Genomic DNA, 15853 nt, shown 5'->3' on the forward strand with positions numbered 1-15853 from the left:
CTTTGTAGTACATTGAAAATCCCCAGCGTTTGAATGCTCTAAATGAAGGAGCAGTAGTGTTAAAAAGGGAGAGGAGGGAAGACACTTCAGACTTGTACCACACACATAAGAACACTACTTTAAGAACAAAAAAGTCTTTAAAAACCCTTTGAAACTCTTGGAAGGCCCCTATTCTGCAACCTCCACGATCACTGAGGACATATATATAATGTTTTCTGTGGAGTCACTAAAAATACTGACACAGAAGAACAAGAAAAACTGACATACACCTGAAAGAGTTTTCTGGGGAATGAAAATTAAAATACTTCCCTTTATCATACACAAAATCTGTTCAAATTTCTTTACCGAGTCCCTATGGCAAAGGAACCTCTGATTATATTTACTGTAAAAAAAAAAAAAAAACAAACAAACAACCCACACAAAAGAGATGCTTCATTAAACGTACATTTCTCTAACTAAGTCGATATTCCCTCTAAAGAGAGCCCCTCCTGCTTTGGAGAGACTGTAGTGTTCCTGTGCTCCTAATGCTCCATCTTCATTTGAGTCAATGATTGTCACAAGTGTGGTGGCCACGTTGTGCGTGCAAGGCTGTAACATTACACGTTAGCGGTGGAGAACTTCAGAAGGTCATGAGCATGTCGCGTTCCTGTACGCTAGTGTAGAACGGTCTCCCAAAGATGAAGGAATGCAGGCCTGGTTTGATCTTCTCAGCCAAAGCCATTATTATGTTAAGATCGCCCTCTGCTGTTAAGTCAAGATCTATCTTTAAGCTACGAAGAGACTTAAAAGGCCTTTTTCCTTTTTGCCTACAAGAAAATAAAAAAGGGTGTTGTGAAAACAGACAGAGGAAGCTCCTCAAAGTTTGCTTTCTATTCTCTGTTCACTTACGTGTCATCCTCTATATATTTTATCAAAGTTAAGGCTTTTCTGTGAAGGACTAGCAGAAACTGTGCAAGGAAAGTACTCCTTAGAGACAAGCCAGGCTTCAGATGAAAGATCTGTTTAAAAACCACACAGAAAATTAAGCAGACACAGATATTTAAGATTAATTTTAAGAACGTGGAATATGTGGAAACATTGCACACACAGGTAATGTACCCTTAACTATAGCAAAGCATGCACATTAACGGTTTGCAGATAAACTCAACATTCTTAAGTTTTCTAGCTGCTTAAATGCAAGAAATTGTAAATCAGGTTAGTGTTGTTGGATAAAGTATCATCTCTTTTAAAATCATCTGAAATTAATTCCAGTCAGGTAGCTCTCTCAATACTGTAACTGTAGACACTGTGGCACAGCAATGGAAAACATGCATTGCTTTTCATGTTCCACAAATGAGTACTTCTTTCTTCAGCTATGCAGAGAATCACAGCAAAAATATGAAAAAGAGCTACCAAGCCAAAAAATTATCTGTTCAATTATCTGTTACCAGAGCTCAGAGTACTGAACTTCAGCAATTACCTGATCCAGGAAGGCTTTTACTAATGTATCCCGATGCAGGATATCTTGAAAGACATTTCTATAGAAAAGAAAGCAGACAAGCATGATGTTATGATGGGACACTAATTGCACTACAGTTGTGCACAGAAACAGCACCACTGTTTACAGTCTGGCAGAAATGAAAAGTAATTTCAAAATGTCAGTGAATTACAATCCTATTTTTAAAGCTAATACGGAATTTTAAAGCAGAACTTTCAAATGAAACAAATGAAACACAGGAAAGTCATTGGGACCTATCAAATACACACAGCCCTGTTACAATGCACCTAATTAGAGCAGGCAAAAACATTAACATAACATGGCCAGAAGAATCACTGAGAATTAATTTCAGTAATATTTAATGCACAAAACTACTGAATTCCTCCAAAGCAAATGCAACTGACTGAGCTGAAGGAACTTCTTTAAAATGTTCTTTATTAAAGAACACTTTGCGCTACTTTACTGCCTTATCCCAAAATATCTGACTTTAAGATGTGAGAGAGGAGTACATACAGGTCAGGTGTGAAGCTCTCATCTGTGTGGATAATATGATCTTGAGACATTTCTTCATCTGAATTAGCTCTCCAAAAGGCTGTCAGCTCTGATCTCATGTAGCGTCGCTGGTTATAGATGTGCTCATGACAAGGGGGCATCTGCTTCACTGTATTGACATCTACATCTATATGTGTAGTAGGATATGGGGCATACATTACTTGACGGAAGGGCAACACAAAGCTTCCTGTTGCATCCTGTTTCAGTGAAAAAAATTATTTCTTCCAGTTACTCTTAAAAACACCACGAAGCTATACTGGAACAAAACAGTATTAAAACATCATGCCTAGGTTTTAGATCCCATTTGTTCATAAATGTTTTGTTTGGGAGAACTGGTGGTTGAAGCTCAGTAAAACATCCCTCATATAGGATGATTCCCTTCATATAACAGTGAAAACAAGAACTTAAGTAATCTGTGTATTACGGTATTGCATCATCTGGTTTGTGAGCCCATTAACTTTGCCCTATTATATTTATCTGATGAGTTTAGACTGCTCATCAGAGCAAGAAACATTATTTTGCCATTCACCTTCACCCACTGCTACAGCCTTTGTAAACTACTGCAAAACTGTAGGATCAGTGGACTATTTTATTTTGGTTTGATTTTGTCTTGATACAGCACAAAAACTTAATGTGTTATGGGAGTGTCAGCCCCAAGTAGGTGAAAGATTATCATTATTATTATTATTACACAAAACATAGGAACAATTCTGCAAAACACTCCAGATGTAGATGTGTCAGAGAAAAGACTGACTTGGAATTTTAGCATGCAAATAGCTAGAAGCAAAATTACAATGCCAGAGAGAAATCAAGAGAAGACGACACATTTCTTTGAAAATATCATATACACACGAATATCATAAACACAAACATAAACTGAAGAATGTTCTTAAACTACAGAATAACAGAATTTTCCTCAGTGTACTTACTTTGAGAAGGCCTTGAACAAAAAGTCCTGACTCGTATTTGAAAGAAGACTCGTTTCTACAGAGTCTGGAACACTTCCGTTCTGACGGTGTAAGAAACAGACACAAGGTTCTTACAATCTGCATTAAAAACAATGGTTTTGAAAAAAACATGAGGATGCTAAGGTATAAACAAATCTTCAAATGCAATTGCTGACTAGAATGTATCAGGCATTTCGAATGATGAAAGAAATAATAATTAAAAAAAAAAAAAAAAGAGTTCATCATGCTTTTTAGGAAAAAACAAAACTTTACCAAGGTCACAGAACAGTGACATGCTGTATTACTAAGTTGTAAGTCACATTACTCCAGCTTCTTGTCAGGTGAACCAAAAATCCAGCACTCTTTGGTGAAGTTTGCTTTTCAGCCAACTATGTAAAACAAATCACTTCTACCTCCTGCTACCTCATTACATAAACATGAGTTACTGTGATTACTTCCCTAGCTTTTTAAGCCTCTCATGTTATTCATTCCAAACTGAAATTGCAGCTATTGTCTCCAATCAGGCACAGTTAATTTCCTAAGGAGTATCCATGCTTACTTCCTCAGTAATTTCCTCAAACTCTCCATTAAAAGCAACAAAGGCATTTTCTTACCCACTATCAAGCTTACATGCTGCCAACAGCCACAAGTAATCATCTCCACACACAAACGCTTACTCCATTCTTTCAGTTCTTACCAGAGAAGTCTCTATCCCTGCACAATGTGTTCATGCACTACCTAAAATAATGACAACCAATTTTCTGACTACCACTTTTCATCACTTCAGCCAGATGCAACAGGTGTTATTTTTACTTTAAGGAACCCTAAAATATGCTATAAAGAAGGCAATTACTTCAGAACAGTTGCACAGTGATACAAGACCCACTGCTGATAAGAACCTGTGTTGAATTTATGACATTTGCTCTAGGTGGTAACAGAGTCTCAGGTTCTTCTAGACTGTTTTGTTCCTCAGTATCTACCATATCAATACCTTATTTTATATACTCTTAACCACCTAGACCTTGAAGCCTTTTTATGAATTATAAACTTAAGCTTTTAACACTTCCTCTATTATGCTAACTTAACCATGTGCAAATCCTGCATGCCTGAGACCATACATACTGTCACTAGATGGTTTCAGCTAAGAAATGAGAATTTTCTTTCCTCTGGTTCTTCTGCTGCTTGTGTTTACTGTCAGTTTGAGCATCAGCATTAACTGCTCATTTGATGAGAGGTTGCAATACACACAGAATAGTGCATTTCCTCCCCCGATTTTTATAAACCATCAAAACTTCCTTATTTCAAAACACAGATTTACTGAAGATGCCTTGAATTTTTTTTAAAAAGAACACTATTTTGTTGCACTGTAGCAAGGAGTCCTATATAAAATAGCTAATATAAAATGTGTATAGTCTGCAATTAATATATAATACATTTTTCTTATTTTTTTTCATGTTGAAGCAATGCACACATATAGATTCACACAATATACCAAAAAGGACATCATTTATGAGAATCAAAATGAGTTTCTCCTCAAAGGAAGCTTTCAGTCTTACAAAACAAACTAGAGCTCAGTAACTAGCCCATCAACATAACCAGACAGAGAAGCTCAATATACAAAAACACCCCCTACAAGAAAATGAGGCTATGTGAATGTGTCTCTACATGTACCACTGAAGGACAGTCATCATGGTCTCAGGACATGGCATTCATTGTTATTGAATGGCCCAGAGGCCCTGGCATAAACTTCAAATGCTACATGGTAACACAGCAGTACTGGTGCACCCACGGAGTGCTGTGGTGCCTAATTCCTGAAGGCTCAAGGATTGCCTGATTTTGCAAAATCTCTCCTTCTATTCTGTAACAAGCGGTGAGCCCCAGGGGTCACTACTGCCACTGGTTCTGTTTGAAATATTCATCAACCACTTGGATGATGGGATAGAGTCTACCCTCAGCATGTTTGCTGATGACACAAAACTGGGAGGAGTGTCTGACACACCAGAAGGTTGTGCTGCCAGCCAGCATGACCCAAGCAGGCTTGACAGTTTAGCAGAAGGGAACTTTATGAAGTTCAACAAGGGCAAATGCAGGGTCCTGCACCCATGGGGGAATAACCCCAACTATCAGTACAGGGCAGGGGCTCACCTGCTGGAAAGCAGCTCTGTGGAAAAAGAGCTGGGAGTCCTGGTGGACAACAGGATTGCCATGAGCCAGCAATGTGCCCTTGTGGCCAAGGCCAATGGCATCCTGGGGTACATCAATATGTGAGTGTGGCCCAGAAGTCAAGGGAGGTTCTTCTCCCCCTCTACTGTGCTCTGGTGAGGCCTCTCTGGAGTACTGTGTCCAGTTCTAGGCTCCCCAGTTCAAGAATGACATGGAACTGCTTGAGAGGGTACAGAAAAGGATTACAAAGATGATTAGGGAACTAGAACATTTCTCTTATGAAGAATGGCTGAAGAACTTGGGGGGTTTTAGCCTGGAGAAGACTGAGGGGGAAACGTATCATTGCTTATGAATATTTAAAGGCTGAGTAACAGGAAGATGGGACCAGTCTTTTTTTCAGTGGTACCCAGTGAAAGGACAAGAGGTAATAGGCACAAAGTTGAATATAGCAAGTTCCACCTTATGTTGAGGGTGGTAGAGCACTGGAACAGCCTGCTCAAAGAGGTGATGGCAGTCTCCACCTGTGGACTCATTCAAAATCTGCCTGGATGCCATCCTGTGTAACCTGCTCCAGGTGAACCTGCTCTAGCAGGTGGGCTGGACTGGATGATTTCCAGAGGTCCCTTGAAAATCCTACGAATCTGTGATTCCCAGTTGCAGGGATACACTGAATCAAAGAGGTTTAAAGAGCCTAGCTGTAAATGCAAAGAGGCAACTGATTTAGTTAAATACAATTTCTCACAAAGAAGACAACATTTTCTTTGTGATTTGTCTCTGAATTAACTGGAAATTAACTTTGGTGTTTTTATTAGAAGGGACAAAGTAATACCCCAATTAAATGCAGGTCAAAGGGAAATCTCTCTGAACAAAACACTGATATATGGCACTACATTAAAAAGAAACAGGCTTTAAAAAGTATTTCAATGGACAGAAAACTCAAATGTATCTCCCCCCATAACTGCTTTCAAATATCACTTTGGTATAATCAAAGAGTAGAATACAAAAAAGAAAAGCACTTGGAGAATTCTGAATAAGGAAAACATCCTCATTTACTTTTCCTTCACTTACTGAGTAAGCTTAAATTAATCATCATGAAGCTCTCCAGTTACACCAAAACATCAGAGGAAAAGCAGCTCGTGTGAAAGTTTTCATATTGGTTCAAATCGAGCATTTCATAACAACATTAAAAGAGTTAAAAATAGTAATGGTAGGGGGAAAAATGTCTACCACAAAAAAACTATTATTTTTGTGTTCTGAAATGACAGCTATTACCTTTTTGCCCATTTAGAGGTACAGCTAATACTGCTTAGTGTTTCTAGATCTGAAAGCATCATGCCTACTGATGTGCTCCAGCAAGTATGATATACTGAGTGTTCTGTTGTTACAGAACTAAGTTTTACAGGTTTGTATCTGTACTTTGCCTCGTTCTGTTCTTTTTGGAAAGCTGAATCAAATCTAATTTTACATCTACCAGTTAAACTGTACATGTACTTACCAATTAAAGTTTTAAACAGACTGAAGTTGAAGTCAACACAAACACAGCTATGAAGAAAACCCCAACAAATAGATGGAAAGGTTTAAGGTCCTAGTAAGCTTGCCTTTTCAACAAGTGCATGTGACTCAACAGCTTTGATGTTCCATGAAGTACAAACAGTTCATGATGCAGAAGTACATTCCCCAGTGCAAGAGAACTTAGGCAGACACTACTTTAAGACTACACAGACAATACCCACTATCATAGCTGAACTGTTCAAGACCTCTTCATTTGTGTACTTTAGCTAACACACCTAACTTTAAAAGCTCAGATCCCTTTACTACTTATTTTTACACAGTATCAGTTAAATTGTTTTCTTGTAGTGGCCAGAGTATTACTGATAAGGTAATTTTCAGGCAGTTATCAACTGCTAGACCTACCAGGTGGAGTAAGACAATCAGACAACAGCATTCCCTCCTTCTTCAAGCACTAGTATGTTTATAGACAAAACTTGTTCCAAACAACACACTAATGACCAGCATTTAAGTTGGGCTTATTAGAAAGTGCCTTACCTTATTAACTTTTTCTGCGCTGCTCCCTACAACTACAGAACAACCGCAGGTCTGCAGATGTGAACTAATTGCACTGCAAATCAAAGCACACGGGTCAATACATTTAATCAGGCTTTTCAAATGAAACAATTATCGTCTTCATAGGAAGAATGAAGTGCTCCTAGTATAAGCACAGGCCCATTCCCTCAGAACCTGACACAGCTCTGGTGGTTTCTACTGAAATCTGAAAGCTCAACAGCATCTACATTTCCATTTTGATGACTAAAAAGACTGCCACTCAGAACCTCCAAACACCAGTTAAAGAGTAAATAAGAACTGTTTACTGCTATTATCTAACTTTATTACAAGCTATGTATAAAATAATTAAAGTGACAGAAGATATATTAATAATGAAAGAGTTGAAAGTATCTTGACAGATCTATTCCATGGTTGTCCTCATTTTCTGAAACTGTGGATCAGATGCCAGTTTTGAGAGACTTGTCAGGTAACTCTTTTGGTAACCACATGAGCAAGAGTATGTCACAAACTTGAGTCCCTCAGAATACTCACAAGCATGCTGGGAGTGACTCTTGTGAGTAACCAGCAGCACAGATCTGACTTGCTTTGTCCTAATTTTGGAGGCTGCAGTAAATATACCTGGACTAACCTTGATGACTTTTAACTTGTCCTTAAAAAAAACTTCTGTTGAGGTCACTTATCCTCATTCTCCCTTTGCCCCCTGCACTTTTGCAAACCAACAGTTGGTCCACAGTTTCAAAAAGTCTAGACACCCCAGGAAGCCTAAGAACTGTTAAAAAAGTTTTCCCCAGTATCTGTGAATATACAAAAACACACTTATGCTGCCCTACTGGAGGATGCATTGTATGTGATTAATCAGTTCTAATAAACACCTCGAACTGATAAAGAATATAATAGCTACACTCAGACTCTGACATCCCACAGGTGGACTTCATAGTGTGCCTCCTACTTTTCACCTTATCAAGTATATTCTAAGACTTAAATTTAGGAATTCTTCCTCTGGGGCAGATATAGTGTCCAGTTTTATGTAGATGTTACTAAGAAAGCATGACTGCTTATTTTAGAGGTTGGTATTGTTCATATGGCAGTTCATTTAGTTTAATCCAACTTCTATTTCATGACGTATACATCCAAGCCACACTGTATTTCATACTTAAAATCTGAACCTAGGTGAGCTGATAAGCTTTGCAGACAAGCTAAAAAGCAGACATTTGCAGCCTTTCACACAAATAGCCAACTTACTATTTTCTTCTCAGGACAAAATTTTGAGGGAGGAGGAGTAGCAGCAAGAAGAGTTAACTGACACCATGATACCTGTCCAATACAACTCTATCTGGTATGAGAATAGCTTAGCATGGCAGGATCAACCTCTCTAGCTGCTGACAACAATCCATTCCATCCTGTTCACTTAATCTACCAAATTCTCTATGGAACGAAATATTATTTTATTGTGAAGAATTAGCTAATGTAACATGTGAATTCCTATAGTACTGAAAGCATATCAACATAACCAGATGCAGTTAACCAGAGATGTTCAAAAAGGTAACAGAGTATCAATCAGAATTTATGAAATATGCTCTTCTACAGAAGAGCCCAAGCTGCTCTCAGGTGCCATTACTTCCACATGCACACTGAAAAGAAGCATTCCAAATGCCATACTAGTAATAACTCCTGTTCATAGTTCATCCAGTAAACACGACCCAGGGTTTTTGCTATTTCATAAAAATATAAGAATTTGATTTACACCCTCAGAAAACTGAACAGAAGTATCAAAGAAAAATTTTATGTGACAGGAATTCTATCACCAAGCAAATGACCCTGTGACAACATATAGAGATGCAGCTATTAGCTCAGAGCCTTACTCTAAAAAGGCAGCAACTTCTACATCATTTAACAGACAAAAATCTCAGAAAGTCAAATACATGCTGTCCTCCCTGCTCCTATGAAGAATAGTAACCTGTGTTCACATGCACATACATATATGTGTATATATATATAGATAGATACACATACACACATGTAAGTTTAAACCATTTTACTACAGCATAAACCAAAATTGAAATTCTTACTTGACGAGAAAGCCTTCATGGCAACTATCCCCGATGTCATCATCATTGAGCACTGTGTCACTTATCTAGAATACAAGTAAATACCAACGAAGTTTTTACAAGGATCTGCAACACCTTCCGATTAATTGTTTTTTTTTTTTTTTTAATGATGAGTGGGAATGGTTTGGGAACTACTTAAGTAAAGTTTTAAAACTGTACAAAAAAAAAAAAAAAAGCACATATTTAGAAAAACCTTCTGACTTCAGCCAAAGCATTTTGAAAATGTTTAAGTCACTTGCTTATTAAACTTTCTTCACTAGTGACAAGTCAGATTTCTCCTGGTGGTTTGTTTGTACCACCTTGCTTAGAATACTTGAAATTTATAGATTCATAGAATCATTTACAAATTCATAAAATTGTTTGGCTTGGAAGGGACCCGTGCCATGGGCAGGGACACCTCCCACTAGCCCAGGTTGCTTAAGGCCTCATCCAACCTGGCAATGAACACTTCCAGGAAGGGGGCATCCACAACCTCCCTGGGCAATCCATTCCAGTGTCTCACCACCCTCACTGTAAATAATTTTTTCCTAATCTCCAGTCTTTTGATATTCTCTTCTCTCCTAATATCCTCCTCCTGCTAGCCCAGACATGACAGGATTCCCTTCACTCCAGCACACCTGCAGCTGTGGGTCAGAGAATCACCAAACAAGTCTGTTCCTTCTCAGCCTACAAATCGGTGCCAGCGAGATCACTTCTACTTCTTCCATGGGAACACCAAACCATGCATTTACCTCCCCACTCATTTTGTTTTGCATCAAATAGCCTTACACTATACTCATAAAAAGGGTATCATCCTACACTGGCACGTTTACTAAGTGCTGACCATAAAAAAATACTGTCAGTACTGTTATCTTTATAAAACTGAACTAAATGTTAAACTATTCCCTACACCATTTGAGAATTTCATGTGAAGTAATTCTAGTGTGCAAGAATTTATGATAACCATGGACTTCTGTCTACCGAAGAGTACCAAACCAGAGTGCCAAAGGCAATTTTTTTTATTCAGGAACTTACATCTATTTCTTCTGGAACACTGTGTGACTTCATAGATGAAAGAAGCTCCATTACCGGAATGACTTCTCCTGTCAGCATTGGAATGATGCTCTGGCCCTGCACAATAAATGAAATGCCTGAAGTAAAAGCATGTTGTGCACTATTAGAAGTTACTACTAACATGAACTTGCACTATTACATGCAAAGCATCTTTAACCTCCAATTGTTTGAAAGTGTGGTATGAGCAGAAATGAATGCACAGACTTCTTGGGCTTTGCTGATCAGCAACTATGAACTGGAAATGGAAGCATACATTTTGCTTTTCAGTATCACATTCAGTGTATTTCCAGGGTCCTGTGCTAATCTTCATGGTCAGTTTGATTGGCCTAGACAAGAAGTACTTTCAGTGAGATAAGTTATCATACCATACTACGTGCAATTACTGCGAAGCAGGAAACCAAAACCAAGCATATGAGTAATTAACACACAAAATCACTCATCTGATTTATCTGTCACGAGAAACTGAAGCCACAATTTCATGTTTCAGAAGTAAAATTCTTTTCACAATCTCATCCATTAGTTCTCCAACTACATTCCAAGGTGATAGACTCTGTATGCATCTGTAACTCGGAAAGGTAACAACTTAGTGAAAAACTACCCTTGACAGAAGGCGAGCATGGATCTATGGAAGCTACTACCTTCACAGGCTTCGGGTTCAAGTAAATGACTTTCTTTTTCTGAAAGGTAATATTCTTCACAGATTTCCAGTTTACCTATAAAGTAATGAAATAAATCTTCCCTTCAGCTTCCATCATCCTATCTTCAGAATCTTTGCCTCCTGTGCATGGCAGGTCAACAGCCACTCCAAAGTATCTTCCTGGATCCCAAAAACAAGAAGCAGCACCAACTTCTACAGTCACCAGATGCAGTCAAATAATTTTGAGATGGTGTGCCATACACATCAACCAGATGGACCTTACCTGATCCTCCATTCTCTCCGTGCCTTCTAAGACAATCTTCTGGAAATGTTCTTGCCTCTCCTGAGCAAGAGAAGCAGTTAAATATAAACGCTCTGGTATTTGTTCATATATGTATGCACACAACAGTCAAAATGGCACAGTTTCTTCCCTGTCGCGTCATGCTTCTTAGATTCAAATTTTGTTGTTCAAGCCTTTTTTTCTTTTACAGGGTTGACATTAGTGGGAAGTGATGTCATTTTAAACAGATCAATGGTTCCTGCTCTGCCCCCCACCAAACCTCTTGCATGCTTGGGCAGGAGTAGCAGGAAAGGGAGGGTGTGATGACAATGACAAAACATCACGTTTCTTCTTTACAGACCAAGAAAATGTCAAATGATCAGATTATGGTGCAGAATTCCACTTTATGTATGGATTTTCAAATGGATTATGGTAAAGACTGATGGTTCCTGATGCAGCAAGAGAAAAATGAGATCCCTGGGATAAGAAAAATAATTTGTTAGGGAAGGGTTGGAGAAGTGGGGTTGTTTGTTTTTTTCCTCCACATCTTGAGACATTGACAAGTCTTCCAAATGACGTTTTATAACCAAGTACAGGAGACATGAAACCTCAAAATACAAGGTACAGAAGGCTTGACAAAGTTCTCAGAACAGACTAAGCAGGAGCTGAGTAGCAAGCTGTACTCAAAATACAACTTACAATAGTCTCAAATTATTATTCACAAAGAGAATTTGACATTAACCACTGGAACAAACAATATAAAATGAAAAAAAAAGAAAGGAAGATGTTCTGAGAACTAATGATACCTTTTGCTTGATGCTAGCTGGTTATTTTATTTTTATTGGTTGCTCATTACTTTCCTGCAACTGAACTAATCAGTGTTGAGCAGGTGGGCAAAGAGTTTATGTAACTTTCTGTGAGTAGATGAATAGGGAATAAACTGGAGCCCCAAAACACTAATAAAATTTGTCTAACCATCTAAAACAAGCACCTGTGGAAAAAATACTGGAATGAGCCAGATTGCTTTGGGGCACCTCCAACCTTGAGTTCAGTGCCAGTGAAGCAAGACATCCTCACCAATGAAGATCCTTTGCTATAAAAGAAGCCAGTCTTTACGAAGATAAGGCTGAACAAATGGTGTAAGCCACTTATTTGCAGAAATGTAACTGCTCAAAATTACTAAGCAAACATCTGGAATGTAAAAGTAGAGAAAACGTGTTTCTAATCCCACATACATGACTTGATTGGAGTTCCTTCTTTCTTTGCCAGTCTCAACACTGTTCTATATTTCTCTTATTCCTTGAGTTCAGAAGGTTTCTTCTCTTCTAATGTCTAGCTGGTAGAGTTGTCCAGTGCTACACAGAACTCATGAGAGCTGATAAACAAAACCATCATAAATTCCAGAACAGATATGCAGCTCCTCTCAGATACGACCTCAGCGCTCCTTGTCCTGTTGTAGCTGTAGCTGTCGAACCTTTGCATTTTAATTCAATACTACCGTACTATAACTCATGCCTAAATTCTAATCTACAATTTCAAAGCAGTTTTCTCTCTCCTAGATGAAGCGACAGAACTGCAGATACCTGCAGAGATCTTTGATCTTCCTCCAGCGGGGGGGGGAGGGGGGAAGAAAAAATATAATAAATTAAATGTCAATTTCAGAAGGTATCATGGTTTCAGCTGATCTATCTCAAAAATAATGGAGAACTTAACGACTGATTTCCAAGGAAACTAGTAGAAAGCAATTTTTTGGTAATTTTCAATGACACTTTAAGGTTATTTCAGCTTGGAAACTCACTGATATGGACCAACATCCCAAGAAAGAGAATATGTACTAGTTACGAAGGATGGAAAATTCTTATTTGACCACTCAGTAAAAAGTCAATACAAAGGTCACTTAAATGACAGAGAAGCAACGTAACCAAGAATACGAGATAGCATTCACTTATATTGAAAGCACTAACACCCACCAGGCTTTTAGAAGACCAGATGGAGAACAAAATATTTGTTTCTACTACATTGAAAATTAACTATGTCCTATTCTTCCTCTGAAAAACAAACTCCAGAATTGTCAAGAGCCAAATGTGATGGGAGATGTGATGTGGGGATGTTGCCAGCCGTCATCAGGCAATACAGCAAAAATAATGGGGTTTGTGTAGGAAAAACGAAACAACATCACAAAAAATTAACATCAACTTATTATTTCTGAAATCTTAATTAGTTCCGATAAGAACACTCAAAAAGGAAGTTTAAAATATTTTAACTAGAGGTTTCAGAGCAAAAGAGGAACAAATACGTTATCAGACAAACATATATCACAACAGACATTACAGTTGACATGCAATCTACTGCTCTAAGACAACTTGTACTCTATGAAGGTGACAAAGATTTTATTGTTAGAATGTTATTTATTAAAAAAAAATAAAAAAGGATTTTAATTTAGTAAGAAAATAATGTATCCAAAGGTAAAAGCTGGAATTCTTCAGAAAAATTTGGTGTTTTTTTCTTTTTGCATTTCAAAACCAGAAGTATTTGGACTAAAGCAGATGTGTTTTCATGATCCTCCCACTAGTTTTACACAATTTAACACCTACCAAAGTGTTCATTGATATCCTTTTTTTTTTTTTTTTTTACACACATATGAAAAAAAAACCCCAAACAAGCACAATAACAAAACTGTAACAACAGTGACAACATTAATTGCATCAGTTCCCTTTTCTGGGCCTCAGCAGTGAAAACAGTGATTTAACACACAGCAAATTTATGATTCTACCTAGTTAAAATACACTTATCAACACAGTTATAACAACAATTTGTATCAAAACACAGACAGATGAAAAATTGTACAGGGTATCTTTGCACCTGGATAGCCTGGTACAGGTTGTGTATGTGGCTGAATTTGCTTACAGACTGGTAACTTCAACCTTCAAAATTGTATACTGGTAAAGAAGTCAGCCTCCTTTGAGATTTGTGTGTTGATTGCTACATTACATGTATCACAGAATCCTAATAATTATCACTGTTGGTCAGAACTTTGATGGCTGCTTTTAGTAAGGAACAATGAACTTACCTTATGCATCCATATTCTTCCTTTCCTTATAATATGCGTTAGCCTATCCACACACACTCTGTGGAGTGGCAGGTAGAAGCCAAGTTCACTTTGTGGAAGTATAATTGATAGTCCATATGTGCTCCTGTCTCCATTCCAGTTCCCATCAAAGATCAATGACACAATGATTACCCTTTTTTCTGCCAAGACAAAGAACTTCACATCTATTGCACCGCTTTCAGCATTCCGAAGTATTTCTCCGTTCAGGGTGTGATTGGCAAGGAAAGTAATTTCCCCATCACTGAGAAGTACCTGTTCTGTCTTTGGGGCCCAGATATGCCGTACTCTGGGGCCAAGAATATTGTCCCAGTAAGCAAAAGTGGCAGCTAATAAGGGTGACTCGCCACTCAAAGAAATCTCTGTTTTAGCAACTGCAGGGGATGGTGGTGGACAAAGAGCTGACATGCCGGCTTCCTCTCTCATGTATGACTGAAACGCTTACATTACCTAAAAAAAAAAAAAAAAAGAGTTTTCATAGAGAAAAAAAAATAAACGAACCCAAAAACAGAATTAGAGAAGTACTCAATTATCATCTCATCTTCTTTGGTTTCCAAGTAAGGCCTAAGAGACAACCTGACTTCTATACCTGAAATGTCATTGCAGACTACACTCAAGAAGGAAGTGTACATGCATACCTTTCACATAACAAAGTGGTCATCTTACAAATCTTACTCAGACCTCAAATACCCCTTACTCACTACACAAGCATGGTGAGCCTGCACCACACTGACATACTACAGATATAATCTTTCCATCATGGTGACATGTAGGGAGTTGTGCTGTAAGACAAATGCTCAGCACTTTATAGACCATATTAATGGAAAACTCTTCATACTGTGTAGATACAAATCCATAAACAGTTTCCTTAGCAGTTTCCAACGACTCTACAGCTTCCCCATTTTGACTAGGCTGAAGAAAGTAACAGGAAGTTTCACCTTCCCCGAGTTATTTGGGAGTCACTGAAACACACTAAATAAAAGTCTTAGAAACGCAAAACTAATTCAAATGCTAAAATGCATTTACTCTGACGAAACCTTTCAGAACTCGGCTTTCCTCTCTGCCTATGGCATCCCACATGGAAGCAGAGGCGAACCTCCACCAGTATCACGGCAGCGGTAACAAACACCCGCCACACAGCCAATAGCTGTCACTCGCCAGACCTCTGGTACCGCTTCGCTTCATGTATTTTAACTATTTTGCCTTGTAAGCGTCCCTTATACCACTGCCGAGGTGCATTTCCTCACAGCAGCATAGTAAAGCAGCTCTCTCCAGTTACCTCTCAGGCCCGACTGAACAACGCTAGGCCCTCCCTTGCCACCCTTGCCGGGTGACCGGCAGGGATGACAGCGGAGAAGCCGAAGCGGTCTGAGGCTCTAAATGTCGTTTCACTGTTTTCAGGGATGACGAAAGGCAGTGTCCGTCAACCCTGCCTCCCTGCCCTCACAGGCTGGTGAAGGATCTCC

General features: G+C 38.5%; 1 protein-coding gene across 1 annotated transcript; it reads right to left on the bottom strand.

Annotated features, from left to right (window-relative positions):
- Nucleotides 1–425: 425 nt before the first annotated feature.
- Nucleotides 426–14813, bottom strand: C9orf72 (C9orf72-SMCR8 complex subunit). Its single transcript, XM_054397849.1, has 10 exons — nt 14352–14813; nt 11285–11344; nt 10326–10421; nt 9273–9337; nt 7186–7258; nt 2959–3075; nt 1991–2226; nt 1460–1517; nt 889–998; nt 426–806 (listed from the first exon to the last, which is right to left on the bottom strand). The coding sequence occupies exons 1-10, from the start codon at nt 14811–14813 to the stop codon at nt 620–622; spliced, it is 1464 nt and encodes a 487-aa protein (XP_054253824.1). The 3' UTR covers nt 426–619.
- Nucleotides 14814–15853: the final 1040 nt, after the last annotated feature.

This window comes from Indicator indicator, chromosome Z (assembly GCF_027791375.1).
Source record: "Indicator indicator isolate 239-I01 chromosome Z, UM_Iind_1.1, whole genome shotgun sequence".
NCBI lineage: Eukaryota > Metazoa > Chordata > Aves > Piciformes > Indicatoridae > Indicator > Indicator indicator.